Raw genomic sequence first — 24856 nt, forward strand, 5'->3', positions numbered from 1 at the left:
GCGAACGCATCGATCCTGCCTCATCACATCTGCCAGCTCTCGCCGCAAGAACTAATACAGCGAGATTAATGCGAGATCAAGCGATGATGTGGAAGGCGACGGTATAGAAAAGATGGCTCCCTTCTTACCTTTTCTATATCTTCAAGTGTTTTGTAGTATTTGGCCTCAGTTTCCTGGATTTCTAGCAAACAGCAATTTCTTTTGTCATCTTCTGTCATTCCCATTTTCTAGAGAAAGGAAAAATAACAGGTAGTCAGATACCCCTGAAGTGGTCCAGCATCCTGCGCACGCAGAGCGGGGCTCCCGTTCAGCCTTCGGTGACGGCAAACTCGGAACAAGCGCAAGTTTGGAAAGTCAGGAGAGTAGTTACTGGTTTATGTTAAAGGAAACTATTTTTATCCAAAAAAAAAATAGGAAGAAACCCTATCTGTACTATTCAATATGTTTCAACATGGCAAGCATTACATTTTTTGCATTTATTATAGCTACATCACCAAAGCCCATCAGCTAAAGAATAAATAAGAGATAAATGCTGGTTCCCCCCCCCCCCTTTTTTTTTTTTTTTTTTTTTTTGCTTAAGATGAAACCCACAACAGAGCCTAAGCGGTTCATAAATAATACGTTAGACGAATACAAATCCCCCGCCAGGGTTGTCCATTCTCATGATTTTAGGTCCAGTCTGATCATACATGCTTTTCTCAAAGCCCCAACTCCTGGAGTCACTTCTCTCGCTCTTACATCTGTAAAGCGGAGCTGAAACCACGTGTCGGGAGGGGCTGCACTGGTCGGTGCAGTCTCTGAACTTGGGAGGTGACTCAGTGCTGGGGTTTTAATGATCATGCACAGGAAGGGACACCCTCTGTACACCCCCTTTAACTCAGAGCTCAGCCCTATCAGCTGGATGGAAACCAATATTTTAATCAATGCGTCTTACCTGCATATATCTAATCTGAAGCATGCAGAAATACAAGAAACCAATTAGCATGACACACTTGCTATGGCGACAAGTCTTAAAAAAAAAAAATCCAATATTTAGATGGATTAGTGGGTGCTTAAATAGACTCTTTTGCTCAGGGAAGGGGAGGAAAGGGAGTCAGAGCCATCGACTCCATCGCTGCTCAGCGGTGTCCAAGAAAACATAAAACATTGTGGAGGGGACAGTGAAAAATTGCCAATTCCACTGACCCTACTCCTGCACCACCCAGCTGCGGGGCACCCACACGGTGGGAGTTTTCCCCAATTTTTGCCTTTTATGCAAGAAATTCCTGTCAAAACCTTCCCAAGGGGCAGTTCTTGGGCCAAGTGGCTTCTGCAACTGATGGCAACACGGTAAAAACACTGGTGGCCAACGAGCTGTGCTGCCTTCGGCATTGCTGTCGGTGTCCGTAAACAGCTCCGAGCACTTTGGCAGGATCAGTGGGATTATTTTGTGCCCGACTCCTTGATCCAGACGGGTTTTCGGTGCGCTGGGAGCTCCTCAGGCTGCAGACAAGGCACGAAGGGATGAAATGTCTCAACCACCGTGGTCACGGTCTTCGTAGCGCTTGCAGCCAAGCCCGGGAGAGGTGAGAAATCAGAGCACGGGCATCACTGCCGCACAGCTCGGCTCGTTTGCCGGGCTCCGTGGGGTGAAGCCCTGCTTCCCAGCCTCCCAGCACCTCGTCTGGCACAGCCACGCGCACCGCTCCGGGGATTTAATTGATCAGTGAACTCGTCCATTGATCCTGCTTTGTTACGGGGAGGTATGTACTGTTTGCAGCTAGGAGACAGTAATTAGAGTCTGAACAAAGCCTGGGGGTGGCAGATATCAGAGGGTGGGAGAAAATCTGGAAGGTCGCACTCCGGTGGAAAGGTCCCTTGAGCTCTGCATCAGCAGAAGCCAGGGCCGCCGGACTCCTCGGCGCTGGGGACGCAGATGGCGAGGGCATCTGAGAGCGTCTCTGGGGAGATGCAAGGGCCACCAGCACCTCCCTGGCTCCTCCATGGAGCATGCTATCTGCACCAGAGCCCTCGGAGTTAATGCAAGTCCCTCCATGAGGCTATGCGTGCTGCACGCCCGCGTTTCCCCATCGTCGAAAGGCTTTTAGAGATGATGAATGGGGTTGGCTGCTCGTCCCTAAAGCCACACACGGGTCCCCGCTGCCCCAGAAAGCTCCGCTGTAACGTCTACCCGCCCCGAGACACCCCGGCAGGAGCAGCAGCAGGCACGAGCAAGCGCCGGATCCTCCCCGCCCAGCCCTGTCAGCGCTTGCCCCATCTCAAAATACCCGCGGCAGACCAGGCACATCTGGCTGACGGAGCAGGCAGGGCCGCCGCGCTCCCCTCTCCCCACAAAGGGCTGAAATGACACACGCTGCCTCGGCTCAGCGGCAAATTGCTATTTTTAGCTTATCTTTTAAGGCTTATTAGCTCTCCCTTTCCCTTCCTCCTCCCCAAACTCCTTCAGATGACACGATGGGCTGGGAAACTCCTCGGAGAACCCCCTCCGGGCCAGCGCCATCCCAGCTTGGCTTATTTTTTACTTCTCACGAGGCAGCTCGGTTTCGAGGAGCGATGCAAAGCAATTCGCTTCCCCACAACATCACCTGTCATTGGCGGATACTTATTTATTTAATTGAATCCTCTCCCTTCCCCTCCCATCAAGGCGTAGCTTTAAAAATGCATATAAATTGTTACCATGGGCTGCTGAACTTCCACTCTGATGATATCTTCATAGATATCATCGCCTTCATCTTCACAGGGGACGCAGTCATAAATATCCTCCCCCAGATCATGTTCGCTGGAACGAGAAGGAGAGCGATTTAGCGATAATAAAGAGGGCACGTTCGCTGTCACTTGATCAGGCAAACCAACAACTGCTCGCACCAAGGATAATCACGACAATAAGAAAACTCTCTTGGCCCACAGCACTGACATCCTCGGTCCGCATTCCCCGTTTGCATTAGGAATCTCTGTTTTTCCCGCATCGGTACCCGCTGCACATCCTCCCGCTTGCTTGAGGCTGGAAAAGGCGAAACCCTGCTCGACACGAGCGGGGATCACGGCCAAGAAGCCGCTCCGAGCCCCGTGCCAGGCGCGCCTGCGATGCCCAGCCTGCCACGGTCTGCCAGCTCTGCCCCTGCAGAGATTTTGCTGGGCGATAATCGGCCCGGCCGAGACGGACTCGCCGGCCAAGCACCCCAGCGAGACCATCTGAGCCACCGCACGCGACCGGGTCCCGCTCCGCCTTCCTCCGAAGATGCCCGCAGCCTCCTGTTCGTCCCCTGCCTCTCCTCAGGCAAGGAGCCGCTCTTGCGTCGGTGACTTTACCGCATTATGCTTCGAGAATACGTTTTAACGGGTTGGATTTTGGTATGTTTAAAGCACCGCACTCACTCTTGGTCTGCTTGACTTTTCTCACAAACAGGCTCCTTTCACGCCAAAGAAACCATCCCCTTTTCCCCCATTAGGGCTGCAAACTGCTGTAGGAGCCCACGTCCATTCAAAGCAGTAAGCAGATATTAAATAATCATCCGATGCGGTAGGTGGAAGCATCCCAGCCCTGCCTCGCTGAGGGGGGAAGCGTGAGGGGGCTGAGCCGACCCCCTGGGCTCTGCAGGGACCCGCAGCAACGCCCGGAGCAGCCACGGGCAGAGCCCAGCCCGGCCCGGGCAGCCGCCCGCAGCGACGGCCCCGTGCACCCTCCGGCACCTCCGGGCACCACGTCCGGGTTGAAAAGCTCTGGATCCAGTCTCACTGCGTGATGCACCGACTCCCACGAAGCACAACCCCTGCCCCGATGGGCAACCGGCTGATTTTTAATGCAACATTTCCCAGAGGAGGGGGGACTCTCCGATCACCGTAAGGCAATCTCATCAGATGCTCAGCTCGGTGATGCTCAGCCCCAGCACTGAGCAGAGCCCAGTAACAATATTTACATCAGAGACAAATTAAGCGGCAAAAAAGTCACATTTTCAGAACTACCCACATCGCTTAGGAGATGCCCCTGCAAGCACAGGCTTTAAAGGCATCACCAAGACGTAATGACCAACTTGTATTTAAAGGTGATGGTGTTAGGTACTTAATTGTCATCTGAGCCTTTACCAACTCCCCCAGGGGCTCCTAAGTCTTAGAACACTTTTGAAAATTCAACCCATAATAAATAGCAATTAACAATAATAATTTTAGCACTTAGATCTACAGGTGCTGACTGCTAACGGCTCCCACTGAAGTCAGCCCCGTGGGATCAGGACAGCGTGAAACACTGGAATATCAAACAGCGTTCGCATATTTTACGAGCTGTCTATTTCAACATGGGTATTAATTACATACAAATATATTTAGGTGTAAAACTGTGCTCAAACTGTAACGCTTGACATCTCTATATGATACGGCATGGAGCAGCAGAGCACATCTGTTTGCAAAACTGGGCTTTAATTCTTTTCTAAATGCAGTTCTTTCTATTTTTAAAACCAGATTTATTTAATAAAAGTTTGGGAATTTTAAATAAATACACTGGCATGATGTATCCGTCCCATTCTTCCAGAGTGATGCATTGCAGCTGCTGTAATAATGCCCACTAATAGCTGGTGATCCATCTTCCCCTTCCCAAGCGTCGCCGTCACCGTTATTATCTGTACCAATATTTATATTCTCAGCTCCGCTCCTTATCCAGGCGAGTAACTCCCGGTTCCTGATTAATCTTCCCTTCCCGCCCGCACCTCTCGGATTGCTGCCTGTCTCTCCATACATCATTTCCCTGGCTCGAGGGTCGTTAGGAAACGTATGGTTGGGTTAATGTCGCGAGCGCGAGCCCGGCTGGGTGCGACACGACCACGGCAAGTGCTGCGGCGATGCCGCTGCCGGAGCAGAGCCCGCTTTGCCTGATGGCTGCTCACCGCCAGCTGCGAGAGCGCCCAGCAACTGCTTCGGGCTACGTGCAGAAGGAGAAGACAGCATCTCGAGGTGTCCCCGGGAAGCCCTGCGTCCTGAGCGTCATCCGGACCTGCTCTCCGGCTCACAAGCGCAAGCAGGTGCCACATGTCCAAGCCTCAGACCCCAGCACTGCCCACCCCCAGCCTGGACAAGCCCTCCTTTTCTTCCCCCCCGAGGAGCCACGAGCCCTGGACCGCAGCCTGGCGCGCCCCAGGACGTCACCGTGAGAAACCCGGGCGGCAGCACAGGATGCTGAGGGGGTTTTGCTAAATCACGGGCTGCCCGGACCGAGCCTGGAGAAGGATGGGTGCTCCATGGACCTGGCCCAGCCTGGCCCTACTCGGAGCTCCTCTGGGCCACCAGGAAAGGGGCAGAAACACCTACGGAGGGCAAACACAGCATATTTGCCCACAGAACTGCAAAGACCATCTGACACGAACACTGCACCCGTCATGGGGGGCCGCATCCTGACAGCTCCTCGCCGCTCTCGTTGCTCTAACCAAGGGGCCGAGCCCCTGCTGCTCCGCTCGATCCTGCTCATCGACACTAGTACAAGCCCTTCCCATCTCCATTTTCTGGCCTGAGGCAAAAAAAAAGGGACAACTCCCTTGTCCTGGGGCCATCTGGAAATTCAGAGCTCAGGGGAGAGGCACTAGAGATGCTCAAACCCAACAGCCATGGTGGTATTAAAACAACCGTACCTTTGTCCAATGGACCCTTATTTATTAAAGCCCATTCCTAGGACGTCTCTGAGAAACACCAGAGGCTGCCAGTTTTTATGGAGAGCAGTAAAACGTGCAGATTAGCCTCCCCCGGAGCAGCCCGCGAGCAGCCCAGCTTTGCCGGTGCACGCACGGCTCTTGATGCCGCTGCTTTGCACGTATTGATTTTCATTGCTCTCCGCGTTTTGTCTGTCAGAGTTGAAAATATGCACCCTCCCATCATTAAAAAAAAGAGAACAGGTATCAGGACGATTTTAGCCAGTGGCAAGCTAAGAATACGCTAAATTTTAAATGCCATAAGGGGAGGGAAAGCGGGGCAGGTATTTTCCGTGTTTAGCACAGTCCCCTGCTGTGGGAGACAATAAATTCCGCATCCCAAGCATGTCACGCGTAGACTGAACAACTTGAGCAAGGAAGGCCAGATCCTCACCTCGTTCTTCACAAAGAAAAGCAATTTACTCCTTCAGTAAAAGCAGCAGAGTCTGCAAGTTACCTGTGGGTATCAGAGCCTACGATCTACTGCCTGGGTTAGGAGATTCATTGACAGCTCTGGGTTTAGGAAGGGGATTTTATCTGCCCTTCAGAGTTAACGCCAGCATTTGCAATTACTGTTATTAGGATGGATGTAACCAGCTTTGGGCTGGCAGCATCTTGCCTGGCCAGGAAAGCTCATTCAAAGCAAAAAGAATAAAGCTTTTCATATCTAAGGCAATTTCAGGCAAAACCAACGCTTTTGCCTGAGCTCTCCCTCCCTGGCAATGCCCGCTCTGTACAAATGCCCTCCCAAGCAGGCAGCAGCCGTGCCAAGGAGCAGCTCCCGTAACAGAGGGACCGAGGCCAGGCTTTACTCCATGCCTGGGAGTAAAGGACACGCAGGGACATGGAAGGAGCGAGCTGGGGAAGGGCAGGGTCCCTGCGTGACCCCGGCACCTCCAGGTGCCATCCCCCCAGATGGGATGCCAAAGTCGAGTTAGCTTGAGGAAGAACCTCACTGCCCTGGGTGAAGGCACTGGTCCCACTGTTCCCATCACTGGGAACCAGCCCTCCAGAGCTCAGCACTGGGCCAAAACAGAGGGCACAGTCTGCATTTGGACTCTGGGAGAAGATGAGCTCCGGACTGGGCTGGCCACACCAGGGGATGGGCGCAGATGGCCCGTGATGCCCAATACATGATCTGCAGCAGGTCCACTATGCTAAAGGAATGCTGCACATCACGTTTGCAGGGACACCGTGGATGAGGAGGGTAAAGCGGGGAAGCTCCGAGGGTCTCGAGGGCCACCGCAGCACCTCTTCATCCATAAAAGCTGCTCCAGCAAGTTGATGAGTTTGTACAAACCTCAAGAATTCAAGTACGAGCCCAAGCGAGGCTCTAGGGGCAAACCCACCACACCAAAACCCTCTCCAAACCACGGCGCTGCTTTCGCTCCGCTGATGAAAGAGCCAGAACCACCAGCAAGAGCAAAAGAAAGAGGAGGAGGAGAGAGAAGGAGCTAAAATAAGACAACCCAAAGACAACCCCAAATTTCCAGCCCTGTGGCCGAGGTTAAGAGCCAGAAGACCTCAGAGCCACCGCCGGGTCCAGGCTGGAAGTGCATTTGCAGGGTCCCTGAGACAGCTGCCCAGCAGCTGCGAGGCTCCAGTTCGCCCCAGTAATCCTCCACTTTCTCATTCTTACTCTGCACTTACAGCTATAAATAGACAGTTCGTCCGACCAACCCCCTCATTCACGGTCTCCGTCAGACGAGGACAAGCAGAGCCCTATATTTGCAGCACATCTGGCAAGCTTAGGTTTCAGGGTGAAGGAGTGCAAGATGTGCAGTCGTCGGACTCGAGATCTTGCAGGGTTTTAATTACCCAGATTGTACTTGGATGGAGACACGCGTCTGGAAATAGCAAGAGAAGCCTTTTGCCATCTATTCTGCTCAGGTCTTACGTTCCCCATTCAAAGTGGAACATTATAATCCCAAGAATGAGCCTCACACAGTTATAGCAACAAACGTGACCCTAGAAATGGCACAAGCAGGACATACAAAAATCTTTACTGGTGACAAAGAAGAAAAGACACGTTTACAAGCGCTACGGCTCAAGTGCCTTGTACCACGGAGCCATTTATTTAACTGGCTGGCATGTGTGGTTTTTCCAACACAGCAAAAATAATGAGAAAAGTGGCAGCTAACTTATCACCTCACCTTGGCTCCTCTGTTCATTACTTTTTTAAATGCACTTGAGAAATTCTGCTGATCGCATCACTATTTTGGAAGATACAAGGAGGCAACGCTGGCGAGAGCAGTGAAAGAAGTAGGAGAAACTTCAGCCAGACGCTCTCGGCCGGAGACAGGCTGTTGGCAGAGCCTGTGCCCAAACGAGTTGCATCGCTTGAGAAACTGAGGCCAGGCAGGAGATCTTCTGCAACTCCCCTTTTCTACGATGAAAGGTTTGGAAATACACCACTATCCCCAATACTTTCGTTAGGGATAAATCCCCAGCGAGCTGTGGCTCGAAATAAGAATGGGGGACACCGACCTGCGGGACGAAGCCCCCCCGGGGACACACACCGGCTCCAGCGCAGGGTTTGGGGGGGACCCGCTTTGCTTAAAACACTTTCTTTGTCCTTTTTGCAACGCTACAACTTCTCCCCTCAAAGCAATTCACTTTTAAAGGAAAAAAGGAGGTAAAAGTTATGCAAATTAAATGCTTCACGTCAAATCATTCACAGCGCTTCCGCCTGACTCCGAATTCTTCAAATAGCTACCAAACAACCCAAAACCCACCCTAAGTGTAATCCACCCGAGCCTGCTGGGCTTCGTGCCAGCGCAGAGGGACAGTGCTATGAAGTGGAGAAAGCTCATGATAAAGAAGGTTCTGGTGCTGTAAAGAGGACCAGGATTAATCGCTCTCATAAATTTAATGAGGCAAAATAACTGGAGAGAGCTTAACCGGCAGCAGAGAAAATTTAGGTTAAATGTTAAGTATAACTTCAGAAGCACCAGAAGGGTTTGGGGCAGCCGAAACAGCCACCAGGAAAGATGGAAAAGCGGTCGGCGGGGAAGATGCTCAGCAGTAAGGTGGATCACTGCCTACTCCATCAGTGCCCAGCAGCCGTAGCCACGCAGGAGGCGGCAGCTCACATCCCTGCAGACCCGCAGGAGCTGGAACGGGCCAAGGGTCACTTTGATTTTTGGGGGCAGGCTCCAGCCAACGCGCCCGCGTGTTGCCGTTACAAAGCCCTGCTCGTTTCCTGGGCAAACTCCCCCCAAACCGGCTGCTGCTCGAGGGTCTGGCATTAGGGCACGCAGAAAAAAATCAGGCAGCAGAGGACAAGCGTCCCTTTACTGCTCCTCCCGGTATCGATCAGGCACCACTTGCAAACGGGCCAGCCCTCGCCATCTGCCCAGGCTCTCCGCAGGCTGCCATCTGGCCGACGGCAAAGCCAAGCGAGGGGCCGGTGGGCTGAGGACGGGGAATTTGAGAACTTTCTAGCTCCCCTGACACCCTTTTACCTTCCCCTCCCCTTTCCATCACCAATTGTTCTTTTGGGGTTTTTTTGGGGGTTTTGCCTTTTTTTTTTTTTTTTTTTTTTTAAATAAATAGCTGTTTCCAGGCAATTATCTGCCTTGATCTGCTGGATGGCTGACCCAGCGCCGGGGAGCTGCATGCAGCCCGGCATCATCTCTGCGATACCCCAAAGCTGAAAGCACAATGGGTTCATCAAGGCATGAACGTCCTTTATACACCCTGCGGCCACCCCGCGCTTGCACGCAGACAGCTTGTTTCTGCAGCCCACGTAAAGGGCCCTCGTGGCACTGCTATTGATCCGCTCCCAGCCCCGGCACTGGCTTTTGTCCCCGGCTGCCGCGGCCCCTCCGCACCGGGAGGGACCTCGCTGCCCGCCGGGATGAAGGTCCTCGCTCTTTAGAGCGTCGCGGGGACAAGAGGGACAAAGCCCGGTTCCTTCTGCTTCCCAAATCTGCACCTCCGTCACAAATATGTTTATATTGGGAATGCTTTGCAGAACAGGAATTCACCCAAAATCTCAAATGGGGGACACCGAACCGCTCCGTTTAAGTACTTAAGGTTGAAATGAAGCATTTTGACATTCTCCAAAAAAAACCCCCCACTTTTACCAGCCCCCAAAATGTCTTGTTAGAACCAGCTCAATATTTGTCCTGAGCTTTTTATCCCAGCAGTACAACGACCAAAGAGAGCTTCCTTTGGGAGGCTCCTCTCTCCCGGGGGGTGACTTGGCGGTGCCGAGCCCACCGGGGTTGTCCCTCCTCACCCGCACCCTGGCCCTTCGAGGCCAGCGGCCCCCGGCAAGCCGGGCCCGTGCAGCGGCACGTTTCATAGTGGTTTTACAGACGGGACTGTGCATCCCTCCAAAATGATCCAACGGGCAAAAATAATCACTCAGCCGCACAGATGTAGCAAGGTAACGTGGAAAAAAAAACCCACCGCGAGATGGAGGGGTCTCTCTTGCAAGAGGGAGGATTGCTGTGCCTGGTTGTGCCGTTCGGTAGCGGTTTCTTCCACGCCTTGGGTCACTTCACTGCTTGCTGTGAAAATCATTTCCTCGCCTCCAATAAAGCCTTTCGGATGCACTCGGATCTTCCCAAGGCTGCTGGATCATCAGCAATATTAAATGCAAAGATGCTGGATGGAGTGAATCATTCCCAGCTCATGAATGATGCCCTTGTTCAGCTGCTTGGAGATCGGCAGCAGCTAAGAAAGAGCTTTCTCATGCGGCCCTGCGGTTTGCCAGCGCCCAGCATCGGTGCCCAGTATGCACCATTGTGACCGGCAAATTTCCAATGAAAGTTTCCTTGTCAAGCACGGAGAGACGCTCCTTGTCAAAGGGAGAAAGGGGGACTATTGCTGATGTGTCTCCAGGCAGCGGGAGCGGCAACGCTCGTGCTAAGGGGCTCTCCGGGGCATTTCTGGTGTTTTTACAGTTACGGGTGAATTAACGTCTCCGTTTCGTAGGTTGTGTTTCCGTGCACAACCCGGCTGCGCTGGGAGCGCAGCTCTGGACGAAGGCATTTGTGCAATATCCCCGTGCTGACTTACGCACGCCTTTCCCCAGTAGCCCCAACTAAAGATGTAAAAAAGAATTTTGCAAAGAACGGGGGGAAAAAAGGGAAAGTTAGAAGCTGGAGACAATCTGGGACAGAACAGGGCGATTAATAAGAAATAAAACTCTACGTCATCTGAGCACAGGGCATCTAAGTCCCTCGCATAGAGGGACCAACTCGCAGACACGAGCAAAGGTCCGAAGAACAGTTTGGGAAGCTTCCACCCGGGCACCCTGCGGGACCTGCACCGCCGGCAGCAGAGCAATTAAAGCTGGGAACCGTCTTCAACGCCGAATAACCTGCTGCAAGAGCACCGTGCCGAAACCCCGATGTCCAGGAGAGCGCTGCCGTCCCCACCAGCGCTTGTGTGCGGGTTCACACACAAACCTTTCTCCAATTAAAAGCACGCCCATGTGTGAGAATCAGGAATTTTAAAACCCAATATTAAAGGGATTTTGAGAACTTTAGGAGAGGGGGAGGAAAAACGTTATTCTTGAAAGGATCCCTTTATAAGTTAAAATTTTATTAAACTGTAGCTGCTGGGAGCAAACCGCGAGCCGGGGATTCCAGGGTACTCCGTTCCCTCGACTAGTAATTTATGATTTACTTTTGTAATAACTGAAGCCATAAGGAACTCATTGGATTAAGGAGTCTTATTATTTATGTTGTGGAACAATAATATTTAACTGTATAAAGCCACATATCCACCCATACGGACTTTCCCTCCATATGAAACAGACTGCACTTCATAAGTAAAACCCTGGCCCTGCTGAAGCGGACGGGAACGCTGCCATCAAATTCCGATAGAGCCCGTGTTTCGCCGTATACATTGTAGTGCAAGGTTGCTTAAAAGCCTGTTATATCATCACCACGGGCAACAAAACACAGACACCAGAGACCCGGATAAATATAGATAGAGAAACCCCAGCAGCATCACCCCCCATGCCACTGCACCGCCAGCGACGGGCAGGACGGGTCCCCTGCGAGGGACTGCCCTGGGGCCAGCTAGCGTGGCCCAAAAATCACTCACGGGGGATGCAGACCCGCGTGCCAGCACCCACGCAGCCCCACAAACGCCGGGGGGGGGGGGGGGGGAGGGGTCCAGCGCTGAGTTAGCAATGGGGACCCCAGTCCCAGCGAGCGGCTCAGCTTCGGTCGGCTCGGAGGACAAATTACGTCCCGGAGTTCTGCAGCTAACGACGGGATTTAGGGGGTGGAGGGGCTCCCCGTGGACCTGGCCCCCCTCGCCCCCCACCGAGCCACTGGTAAACTCAACCCAATTAAAAGTGATGTCTCCCAGGGCTCTACATAGAATCATGGAATCATTTAGGTTGGAAAAGACCTTTAAGATCATCGAGTCCAACCGTTAACCTAGCACTGCCAAGCCCACCACTACACCATGTCCCTGAGAACCACATCTACACACCTTTTAGATACCTCCAGGGATGGGGACGCAGCCACTGCCCTGGGCAGCCTGTTCCAGTGCTGGACACATGGGAAAAGACGGACTATTGTCAGAGCACAAAAATCTCCTGCAAGACAATCGAAGCAGGCGGCCCGGCTCTCGGAGCCCCGCTGTCAAATTTTATCCAACTTTGCTGGAACTACATTGCAACTTTTCCCCTTTCGTGTCCCTTCCCCGTGAGAAGGCGAGGCCACTTACTCCGCCAGCTCCTCCAAGCTCCGATACACGTCGTCATCGTTTTCCGTGGTCTCCTCCGACGGGAAGGGCCTGGGGGAGGAGAGGAATGACAGCGTTACTGGTGTATCTCACCCCTTGCAGCAGATCCCCTGCAGCCCCAGCTGAACTCAGCCCAGCCTGGAGCATCCCATTGAGCAGAGGGTGTTTCGGAACAAAATATTCATCGCAAATACATTTTTTCCCGTTGAGGCATTAGCTCCCAGGAGGACATCATCTCCGCTGCTTCCCGCGGGCAGCGCTGGCACGGCATGACGAGAAACCAGGTTCACCGTAGGGCACCATGCGAGCACTGAAGTGAGGAGCTGCATCGTCTAACAGCACCTCTGAGACCCCGTGCCTGAGCCACCGCTCCCCACTGTGCTGGTGCTTGCACAAATGACTCGGGAGAAATCGAATTCAAGTCTGGTGTTGGTCTCGTTGAGACAGAGAAATGCTCTCTCCACCCGTGACGGAGCCTTTCTACCTGCGAGCTCCTGCCCCGCTCGGCCGGGGCACGGCTGGGCTACGCCGAGCCACATCCCATCGGCATCTCCCACCGCTGCAAGCAGCCAACCCCGCCGGAATGAATGAGTCCTTACGAACCCTGGGCTTCCTCATCTTAACAACTTTGTGATCGCTGAAAAAAGTTAAAACCCTGGGGATGAGGGAAAGGACACCAAAAGGGCAAAAGGAAGGGGGGGAGAAAGCAGATTAAAAGAGCAAGGGAGGGAGTGGGGGGAATACAAGAATTCCTTGGCTCATTCTGAAGTAATAACCAAATAACGTATGAAGGAGATGAAAAATACTGCTTTAATTAAACCCAACGTATTATTGCTGGCACGGGGCCACGGCGGGCTATGGCTCTGCTGGGGCTGGATGCACCTTGCGACTACGGCCGCGTCGGGCTGGGGCTCCCCTCCGTCACAGCAAGGCTTGCTCCAGCCGGCCGGAGCGCAGGGAAGACGGGCGGCTGCGAGGCAGCTCGGTCCGTCCCCCGCGGGCATCGCACGGAGCCGGGGGTCCCGGGGGTCGCGGCAGGGAGCCGCGAAGGCAGCCGGGGGTCCCCAGAGTAAGAGCCGCAGGGGGTGGGACGCTGATGCTGCGGGGGAGCAAAACTGGATACGCGTGAACTTTTAACTGCCCCCAAGAGCACTTCCCTCCTCTTCCCTCCCACCCTCCCTGTTTCACGATAGATTGCCTCTCCTGAAAGATTTAATACATGGCCTGGCTAGCCCCCGAATTTGCTATTTTTGGATCCTGCCTCTAGCATTCATTTACCTTCCCTCCTCGGCTACACTTCACCCTTCCTCTGGTGAGCAGCCTCGGACCAAATGTTTTGAAACAGCGCTCAGATCTGCAGCGAGTTCAATTAAAACCACAAGCAGGTGGTGAGCCCCGGAGGGAAGAGAGCCACGGTGACCCCAGCCACAGAGCGGGACCATTTCATGCTCCGCCGGCTATCAGGGCTGCCGAGCCTCTGCTCGAGATGCAAGGGGACCAAGGAGCACGCAAGGTTGGCGGGTCTAACCGAGCCCGCCTGCACGGCGGCGACGCGGGAGGGAGGAGAGCGACGGGTGGGAAGGGCAGATGGGGCTGTGCCTGCTCTCATCGTCTCCTTGCAGGGCAGGTGCCATTGGGCGATCGTCCCAACACCCCAACATCTGGCACAAACAGCTGCCCGTGCGTTTGCGAGATGCGGGGGGAAGCTCGTTTTGGAGAGAAGCTTCCAAGCATAAAGGTGCGGTGAGAGACCAGGAGGCACCCGGGATCTTTACAAAACCTGCATGCCTGCGTGCATTTCCTCGCCCCTGCTGTCCCCTGGGGATTAGTGACGAACACAAAAGCCATACGAAGCGCAGACAAAAAAAGCCACCAGCTCCTCCTGCACGTGGCTGAGCCGATCACGGGAACCGGTCTCAGACTTCAGCCCCGACGGGCGAGGGGGCACGGCAGCCGCTGCTGCAGGGCTACGCCATCCCACGCAGCTCCGGCAAGAAAGGAGAAATCAGAGCTGACCGCTGTTTAAACACCACTTGTTAAAATAATAATAATAATAATAATAATAATAATAATAATAATAATAATAATAATAATAATAACAATAATAATAATAATAATAATAATAATAATAATAATAATAAATCTACCACAAGGCATGACCTCCTTTCTTTTACATGCATCTTCTGTTCTTAATCTCTGACTATTTCCTTCTCCAGCGCTCACCACGCCAGAAAGAAAGAAGTAAAAGAGCCATAAAGAATATTAAAATCACAAGCACACATTTCCACCCATAAATCTGGGCTTGAGGTGTAATCAGTTCCTGTGATAAACCCCCCCATGTAAGACAAGGAGACAGCAAAGAGAGAAAAATATTTTCTAATGAGAGTTTCATGGAGACGGCAGCTCCGTCGGCCCTCCCAGCTTCACCTTGACCGTCGGTAAAGCACCGGAGTGAAAGTCAGGGCAGGGGAGGAATTAATAACCTGTATCTCCGCAATAGCAACTAATGGCTAAATAAGGATGCGCAGAATGCAATTAGAAGGAAAGTCACACCGAGGAGAGGATTACTAAACGGACCATCTAAAATCTGGAGCTGAAGGACGGCTTTTTTGGAGAAAGCCTTGGGCTTGCCCTTTGTTCGTGCCTCTCCCCCCAGCTGCCCATGCCACAGCGGCTCCGGAGAGGCTCCCGTGTCCCCACGTCACCGCTGCAGGAGCAGAGCTGCCATCTCCCCCCCCCGCAGCTCCTCTCCCCTTCTCCAAATCAGGGTGCCAGCTCCAGACTGCAGGGCAAGTCACCCAGGGCTGGGACCGTGCCATGAGCTTGGGGCAGCTCTCACCCAAACACTCCTTGCTCTTCCCCAAAAGCGCTATGTGCAATGCCATAATTTAATTTAGCCCTACTAATTATGGCCGTTATTTTAAATATCTCCCTACTTTTGGCTTAAGTTCCCTTATATAGCCATTCACGTTATTTTTCTTCACTGAACAGAGAAAAAATTAATCCTCCAGCAAAGAGCCGATGAGGATGAACCTCCAGCAGCCAGCTATAGAAGAACATACTAAACGCTTTTCTACTTAGACTCGCACCGGCACCGGGGGTCAGAGCGGTGCTGGCAGGAGGAATGGGGTGAACTGCCCACCCCAGCGCTGTCCCATCAATTATTCCCCGTGTTGCTGGTTCTGCCGCTTCCCATGGGATCACCTTGGTGGCTCCCCGCCGCAGGCCGTGCTCGTCTCAGGGCAACATTTTCCACTTGAGCTGGCTGCAGAAACAGATTTGACGTGGTGGGGAGAGGCCGGGGGAGGAGAGCCCTGCTCTCGCTCCCGCCCCACCAGATCCACGCCAAGGCAACTCTAAGAAAAGCCAAGTGGGTGAACTTTCAACCCAGTGTTTCTCACCAGGGTTTCCCTTGTGCGCATCCAGGTCCGGCACAGGACTTGCATGTAGACACCTGCATGGCGACTACCAACTCGGCCCCAGCCACGCAGGGAGAAGCATCTCCATCTGGTTGGGCGACGGTGCCGCACGTTCTCCAGCCGCGAGCTCCCCAAGAGCAACCGCGTTATTTGGGACCGGTTTGTATGTCATTATTTTTTTAAAAAAGAGCAGACACATTGGAAGTCAAGGGGTCTAAAAGCTACTGATTCCACGGGAAATTCTCACAGCCCTCCAGGTGCATTGCAACTTCATAGCATTAAATGCTATAAAGCATTAATTTAATGCTATATAGCATTAAATGCTATAGCTGGGAATGCCCAACAGTAATGAGTAAAGTCTTTTGAGTCCAGCGAAACCCAACAGGTTTGCAGAGACACCAGATCATTGGAATTCATTTGAAAATGTCTCTTATTTAATATCACTAGTTAAGCACCAGACTGTGTTTTTTACTCCACCGTCGTGACAAACCACCTGCTGAGCCATTTATCCTCCCAGCCCGCGCCTGGGCTGCAGCAAGCCCGATCCCGCTCGGATGAAGAGCAAAAGCCCCAGCAACATCAAACACCACTGGAACAGGCTCTTAGAGATAATAAACCTCCCAGAGTCGACTTCTTCACAGACAAACCCCACAGCATTCAAGAGCATCGCTTCCAGAGATCAAAGAAGAGAACGAAAGTAGGATCGATCTGATGTGTTTGTTTTAGAGCCTGAAAGAGAAGGAAAGACCAAGTAATTTGTTATGGAGTTTAGAGCGAGCTTCTCCTCTCGAGGACAAGACTTAACAGCAGATGATCGTTCTTGACACGCGATGCGAAGCACCCCCTTGATCTTACAACGCATTTAGGCTACTCCCCGGGTTGGAGAGCTCGCACGCGCACGGCACACAGCGTCCTGCAAACGCAACGCACGCTCGCAAGGAAAGGCAGGGGCAGTCCGCAGGCCGAGTACATCACCCAGGGCGATAATCCGTTAATATTTCACGAGGCACCTAATGCAAAACCCCTCCCTTGCTCTCAGCGGCCACTCGGTTACCCCACGATCCAGCCCGTGCCCGCAGTAATGCTCTCTGCGGGGAGAAGGCGCAGCTCGATGCGCTGCCTGGCTGCTCTCTCCTCTGAATTATTTAACGGGAAGAGCCAGGTAGGCTGCGGTTCTAACAGCAATAAGCAGGAAGATGTATTTATTTATGAACATATTTCAGCATCTGGGTGCCTTGTCCTAGCGACTGAAGCCAGCTGTTCACCTCTGCGGCACCGTCGCAGAGAATACAGAGGGTCAGGGATGGGTCAGCTTTCCTCTGATAATTTTGTGCTGTAGCATCTTAGCCTCAAATCCATGTGTGACAGAGCAGGGAGGATCCGGGCTGATTTATTTTCTAGTTTCCCTGTCTCCATTCTGATTTCTTGGGGTCAGACACCAGCCCCGGCGAGAAGCAGGCAGGGTGGAGATGTCCCACTCACTGCCCTCCATCCCAAGGAGCTGTTCCCATCGGAGGCTGCTCTCGGGGGAGATCGTCTGTCGGGCAGATCTGCAAGGAGGGTTTCAGGACTTGTGCAAGCACCCACGGGAGACTAAAGGAGGAGGCTCATCCCCTACTGGGAGCGGGACTCCAGCCTCCCAACGCCAGCATGCCCATCTCCCCTCGCTTCTTAAGTCCAGCGATCACGCTTGAGGGTTTTAAAAAGCAGGCGGAGTACGTGACACCTCCGAAACCTGAGCTGCTCCCATCTGCTGCCCCTTCTGCGAGGGATTGCTTCATAAATGGAAAGGACCAGAGCCTCAAGCTGGTGCAAAGGAGCTTCCACAGCTCTGCTGGGATGGACGGGGCTGTGCCGAGTCTTCCTGGCTCAGGATCTGGCAGAAAAACATTTCCATAGCATGGTATCTACAGCTCGCAATTACACCTTGCAGTAGCTCACAAAGCCCGTGGCTGGGTGTACAGATCCTCCCACAGCCCCGTTTTGCAGAAGGCATCGTGGCAATACAAAGAAAACCCACGGGAGTCTGCGATTTCACCAAGACTTTGGACTTCAGGCCGTGCTTTCCGTGCGAGTTTGGGTGGGGGGTTAGCAGCCAGCTTCGGCTCCCGTGCTGAATCTGACAGAAAAGACAGAGTCCGTCCGTCCGTCCCGGCTGCCGAGGTTTAATGCTGCTGCAATCCTAAAATACATTTCTCCAGGGGAAGCGCTCAGACCTCGGCTGTTCGTAGCACGTCATTTTGGTAGCTCCAACCTTCCCCCCCTTTTTTTTAGCTCCTCTTTTTCTCCAGGATTGCAAGCCACTCCCTGAGCATGGGATCACCCCGTCCCCATGGGTCCCCCCTCAGCCATCGGTTCCGGCACCCCGGAGCCGTGGCGGGTCCCCTGGGCATGCCGTCATGCCTCCGTGAGCACAGCACTCCTGGAGCCATCCAAAGAAAACCATGTGGTTTTGCAAGACGTTTACACGCAGCTGAAAATGCATTCATCATTAGCTTCAGTGGGATTAGGCAGATTAAAGCCGCGTTTAAATTTACTGATGTACCAAGAGGCGGCTGTGAGCTGACCAGAGGCGAGCAAAGAGGTGACCTGGAGCTGCTTCTCCAGCCCCGCTCTCGACCCGGGCAGCACCTCCGAGCTTTGGTTCCCATCTGTGAAATGGGAACAAGCATCAGGGAACAATTTTGGTAAAGTGCTGTGAGATGGATGAAAACCACGCTATGAATGCCCAAGAGCCATTTTTATAAAGCAGAATGGAATCAATTCTCTCCCTGCAGAACAAGACACATCGGAGCATACCAAAAGCTGCTGAATTTAATTAAAATCATACTATTGTGTTACATTACTCATCTCTGGAAAGAAGTACCTCATGCTGTGCCAAATTTTAGACACATTCTCTGAAAAATTATGATTTGCCTTTATTTGTGGTCTGGAACTTGCAAAAATTCTCACAAGATTAATTCTGATAGAAATTCAGTGGGGAAACAGCAAGCTACATCATCAGAGAACACAAAGATGATGATTTTGCAGAAGAGCGCCTACAGTATTTAGCACAGTGCACTGCACAGTGCCCAAGGGTTAGCTACATGCCCTGCTTTATCTTTAGCTCAAATCTGAACCGAGTATTTCTGGAGACTATGAGACAAGAAAATAACAGCTCGTATAATTTTATGTTTCAACACATTATCGCATTTTTTAAAAATTCTCATGTACCAATGCTTCGCTCAAGAAAGCGGTACGATTTGCTCCTCGCTTCAGCTCCACGTTGACGATAACAGATGGATAAAATCAAAAGGGGAATCCAGAAACATCTTTCTCAAAAAGAAAGGAAAAAAAAAAAAACCAAACCCTCTGGGGTAACAGTGCAACCGATCACTAGGAAACGATTTGGCCCAGGTCTCCGACCCAGAAGAAAACTAGATTTTGAAAACGCCGTGGCTGAAAATCAATGGCAAGCGTAGCGCGCAGGGACGTCGGCAGCCCTCCCTCCCGGCGGGACGTCCCCGTGGCCCTACCAGGAACGCAGGGCAGCGGGTCGGGGAGGAGGGAAGATGCTCTTGCAGCTCAGACACCGGCTGGAAACGGCAGCAGTGCCCTGCCGAGCCCAGCAGCGGGGCAGGGGGTTCGCACCCATCACGGGGGGACGCGGCCAGAGGCCTCGCCCCGGCGAGCCAGCGCAGCTAACCCGAGCTCAGGGCACGTTCTCCCTGGGCAGATGGCACCGATCACCCAGGGAGCGTAAAAACGAATTACAGCCAGGACGTAAGGACCCGGGACGCACCCCACGGTATTTAACAACATCCCCACAAGACACCGCAATTGCCCAACTCTGGAAAACGCTCTGTTAAAACAAAAACCTTGAGACTTCCCCGGTTTTAACTCGTAGCAAAGCAGCACGAGGGAATCTTTTAGCAGTCCGAGCAGCAGTTTCTCTGCTGTACCTGAGCAGCTGCAGCCCTATGAAACGCAAGCCAATAAAAACAAGTATCTACATAAATATACGTTTCTGCCTGCTTCTGGACCAGCACCAGCACTGCTGGCTGTTTGCACGAAAGCACCCCCAGCGTGTCCCAGCCAAGCGGGGTCCTACTGTGCAACGTCAACCGGATCTGAAGAGACCACCTGGGCTGAGCAGCGCTTTCTGTGGTCCACAAGGAACAGAAAGACGTGTGCTCCCCCCTCTCTGCGGCGGGGTGCAGAGAGACGTGGTTCGTCCCAGAGCACCTGAGCACACCTCTCTCCAGGCACAGCCCGCGGCAGTGCCGCCAGCCCTCAGCCCCCGCGTCCCCCAGCGCTGGGAGCCCCCCACTGCCGAGCCCCCCGTTTTGGACCAGCCGAGCCTGAACCCCTTCTCCATACCTGGGGCGAGGACTGCATTTCAGAGAGACCTTTCCGGCACCTTTGATTGTCAACCTATGCGTGGACCCTGCCCAGGAAAGCAAGCCGTTTACGCCTTGCTGTGGCACCCAAAGGCGAGATGGTGCGAGGGTGGCCAGTGAGAGGAGAGGGAGCCCCGAGGGAAGCACGGCATGGGCAAAGTCGATGAGCGATGACAAGGCAGGTGCACCCCAAAACCAGCAAGCCCCACATGTGACTGTTAAGCAGAGCCATGCAAAGCAGAACTGTATCTTCATTATGCAAAGCTGCTGGTGGGGAGGGGGCGAGAGAAACTGCCTTTGCTTTTATTAGCAGATGCTTATGGGGTGACCTCAGCATCTCCCAAGCCTACAAAGCAGCCGCACAGGAAAACATGTCAATGATATTTTTCAGACTCTCTTAGGAGCAAGTCTGTGAGGATACATCCTTGCCAAAATAAATGTGTTAAAAACGTTTTTAGCTGGAAAGGAACTGCTTTTAGCTAAGGATCCTGCTTATTGACAAAGGAAGAAGCTTTACGGTCACTCCTAAAGAAGGTTTGTCCGTGTCACGGGAAACCATCTCCACTCGACCCGCCGCCTGCGAGGTCTGCGGCTGGACCTCTGTGGATTTGTGCCGGGCAGGGGTGGTGGTCGGTCCCAGCACTGGTCCCAGTTCCAGACTCCCCGGAGCACAGGAGAGCTGCACAGCAACCGCACGCGTTTCCAGACACAGATTCCTTCCACAGCCTTCTCCATCCATTTTATAGCAACACTTAAAGTACGTACAATGGATATACAACGGCAGTAAAAAAAATAATGGGCAGAGTGCAATTACAGAGAGCGCATTGGCAATGAATAAAACAGTCCTTGTAAAACCAACCTTACAGGAGAAGGGGTCCCGCAACTACCTCCTCACCAGAAGACACTTGAGGACTTAATCGTTAGCGACTTTAATTGCTTGCCATTTTCACACGCGGCTGGACCCGCCTCCTGTGTTGAGCTACAGTCCCCAGGGGCAGGGGGAGCAGAGATCAAATCCGATCAGCATGAAGCCTCCGCCATGCTGGAGAATCTTTGCAAATTCCATAAAAGATTCCCCCTTATCTCCCTTCTCTCCTCCAGGACAGCAAGGGGAACGTCTCCTTGATCAGCTACGCTAGGGCTTGTGCCATCCCATCTTTTGCAAGAAGCGGGGTTTGCTGGCAGGGTCACAAAGTCTCCTCCACAAGGTCACCCCCACTGCAAACGTAAGGGTACCCCCACACCGCAGCGGGGCTCAGTCAGACGGGAGAAATGGCTTAAAGCCATGAAACCTGGGCAAAGCTACGTCTAATTCTGAACTGGTGGACGAAGCGCAGAGCGGTTTCAGGGTCAAGGGCGGCTGACCAGTGAACGACACACACCGGGAGCAGACACACGCACATTTTGCAGGGCAGGGGCTCCAGGCTGCCCGCGCAGGTCCGGCTCCGCTTGCCCCCCTTGCCCCCTCTCCTGCAGGCAGGGCACTCTGCGCTGAGGAACACTGCTCGCTCAGCACGGTAATATTACAACCCCGTGAACGGCGCAGGCGGGATGCTTGTGACTCTCCCTTCCCATCCCTCCTTCCTTTCACCCACGCACACATCCTGATATTATTGGCAAACCGTTAAGTACAGAAACTCCAGGGATGATAACGCTGCAAACCTCATTTTGAGCACGTCAGTCTGTTTTAATAGTTTACCTGGGCAAAGCTGAGCAATACCGAACCTCGTCAGCAAGGCACAGGGTCTGCAGGCAAAGCAGGGCGGTACGAAAGTCTCCCCCGGGTTCAGTCCCCGCTGATGGGAGGATGCTGGCACAGCTCATTTAGCTTGAACTTGACTGGCGGAGGCTCCAACCCGGGCTAATCCCAGTGTTGAGCTTCTCTCCTCCCAACTCACCGTCTGCGTTGTAGAGATGGGCAAAATGGAGACACGATGGCCTGGACGGCGGTCTGCGCTCGACAGGGTGCCGGTGGGCACCCCGACACCCGCTCAGCACCGGCTCTGCAGGGAGACGGAGGGCACCCCGGGGCTCCGGCGAGCATCAGGACCGGTGCCAGCCCATCCCTTGGGTTGCCAGGAGGGTTCCTCTCCTCTCCTGACGTGTCCAGCCGCCTTTAAAACAGCAAATCCCAGCTCCTAATGTTCGGGACCTTCAGGGCACTCCCAGGCATCCAAAGTCACCTCCCGCCCAGATCAAACCTGCCCTGCAGCCACAGGCAGCTCCCAGCCAAGGGCTTGCCCTCCCCTGCCAGCAAATCTGCTCTGTCACCTCAGGGCATGCGACGTGCAGAGGTTAAGCGCCAAGAGAACCGGCATTAAACGCCAAGAGAATCAGCATTTTGGCTTCTATTTATTTATTTGTTTAAATGCAAGGTAAACCTCAGCCCAAGGCGATGGGTTGGCCTCGCTGTGTTTGCCTGGAGGTAAAACTAATGTCACTTGTTATTGCAACAAGCTTGGGCCGGCCACCGACCCGAGGGGGTCCTGCCTTGGCCCCCAGGATGGGGAACACAACCATCCCCTTCTCCTCCCCTTCACCGCCCGGCCAACTGCTCCCGCAGGAGAAAACCTCCTCTTGACAAATAGGATTCACCCCTCCTCCCCATTTGCAAATGTTTTAAAATCTATTTTATTAACTGCAGTGCCTTCTGAAGAAAGTCACTGAGAGGTTCAGTTCATATATAAAGGATTTACTTAGATTAAGGGCCTCAGTAACAGGCCTTTGAACATGCTAACTCCTTCCCGTTTTCAGATGGTTTCACTGTGCACACATTAAAAATGCATGCAGGCAGCATGAGCCAATATTCCTTAACCTCCTGCTTTGCTTGCAAAACTCTGCTTCCAGGAAAAACATACATCTCGGGGAGATGAAAAAACACATGCCCCCGCCGCTCAGAGCTCACTTTCAGCCGGTGGAGCTCGCTCGCACGAGGTGGACGACGGCCGGACCCAGAGGATGCCGGGATGTACCGCGGGCAATGGAGAACAGCCGGGGCTGCAGCAGGAAAGTCTTAAGGAAAAAAAAAGCTTTAAGGAAAAAAAAAAAAAAAAAAATCCTGGTTTATTGGGACCTGCAGCAAGAAGTCCTGTTGTCCTCCAGAGAGCTGAGCTTGCTCGAGAAAACTTGGAAAGGGAATGAAAACTCATGCTCCAGAGCACCGGAGAGCCTTTGCACAGTACCCCGGTACGACCGCGCTGCTTCTGCCTGCTGCAAAATCCTCCCGCCCAGCTTGGAAACTCGGCGCCAGCCACCGTGAGAAACGGGGCAACGGACTGAAGGGGCCGCGAGTCAGGTCTGCTGGGGAAACTCCTGATGTCCTGGCTGTAAAACCAAGGCTCCTTGTTCAGAGACAGCCCTGGATGGGCAAGGAGCAGGGCGGTAACTTCTCACTGCGACTGCTGGCAGTCCTCCAGCCAGACGGAGGAGAGGATAAGAGACAATAACAATGAAAAGGGTATCTCCTCTCCTTAGCTGACGGGCAATGCTATATGACGAGGACCTTTTCTTTGTCCCCACGTACAGCCCTGCAGAACGCCGCACGCCCCAGGAAAAGGGTATAATCGCATTACCGCAGAACCCCTGCTCCCAAACGAGACCAAAAGGCAGCGCTGCCGAAGGCTGCCTGCGCCCGCGCGAGCGGGCAGGTCTCGTCTCCAACGAGCCAGGTGAACAAAGGCATTTCTCACCTCCCCGCTTCTGAGAGGGGAAAATAAGACACGCAAAACTAAGGGATTTGCCCAGGGCCACGTACGGCAGAGCCAAGATCTGAACGTAGTTTCACCGCATCCGCTTTCCCTTCGGCGCACGTCTTCACCCACAAAACCATCTTTCCTCTGAATGCCTTAAAGACAGAAAATGTGCCTTTTTCTAGGAGGCGTCAATAAGCCTCTTATCATCGAGGGTCTTGCTATGCACGGGGCACTACCCAAAAAATAAGCCGCTGCGGTGCTGGCGGTCCTTGCAACTACACGCTTTTTTAATTAGTGGGGAAACATCGTCTGTGCTGTTTGCACAAACAGCCTCGTGCAAGAGAGAAATCTATTTTTGCAATCATTAGAGGCCGTCGCCTGCTAGGAGGGAAGTCAGCGACGCGCCGTGCCGGAGGGTGACACTGTTTTCTGCCGGACTTCTGAAACCTGCAACTGGGACTCGAACAGAGCAGGAGGAGGAAAAACGCAGCACGGGCTGTAGCTACAGCTGCAAAAGATTAAGCCCAGCCTTAACAGTGTGCTGCAAACAAAACATTGCATTCAAGATCATTTTTTGCCATGTTTTGCTGCTTGTAGCTTGTTCCTTGGAAGAAACACTCTGTCATCTCAACATAGCTATCCTGATAGCTATCTGATTTACTCTGTGAAACAGGGTTTCTCTGGCAAGGTTCATGTATCCAGAAATTATTAGACAGAAAGCCTATTTTTTTTTTCCACTGAATAGCATACAAGATTGATTTTTATTTTTCTACCCTACATGCCATGAAACTTATTTAAGGACAAGTAATAGGCTTGGGGATTTATTTCATTCTTAATTTGCGTGATCCTGAAGCCTTAGACGCCAAAATAGGGGTTGGAGCAGAGCCCCATTCACGCTATGGGGCTGAAGACCATACAATCCATATACCATCCTAGTTGCACTGTATTTACCATGTTTTTAAGCACCGTGTCTAAGCCAA

At 52.9% G+C, this 24856-nt stretch overlaps 1 protein-coding gene across 4 annotated transcripts in view; it reads right to left on the minus strand.

Annotated features, from left to right (window-relative positions):
* Nucleotides 1–24856, minus strand: part of VAV2 (vav guanine nucleotide exchange factor 2) — a 155882-nt gene that overhangs the window by 25798 nt on the left and 105228 nt on the right. For all 4 annotated transcript variants that reach the window (XM_075519505.1, XM_075519503.1, XM_075519502.1 and 1 more), the window contains 3 exons: nucleotides 12369–12437; nucleotides 2677–2779; nucleotides 129–227 (listed from right to left, as the gene is read on the minus strand). In XM_075519505.1, coding sequence (XP_075375620.1) covers nucleotides 129–227; nucleotides 2677–2779; nucleotides 12369–12437 — 271 coding nt within the window. The remainder of the gene's footprint in view (nucleotides 1–128; nucleotides 228–2676; nucleotides 2780–12368; nucleotides 12438–24856) is intronic.

Source organism: Mycteria americana, chromosome 17, assembly GCF_035582795.1.
Source record: "Mycteria americana isolate JAX WOST 10 ecotype Jacksonville Zoo and Gardens chromosome 17, USCA_MyAme_1.0, whole genome shotgun sequence".
NCBI classification, from domain to species: Eukaryota; Metazoa; Chordata; class Aves; order Ciconiiformes; family Ciconiidae; genus Mycteria; species Mycteria americana.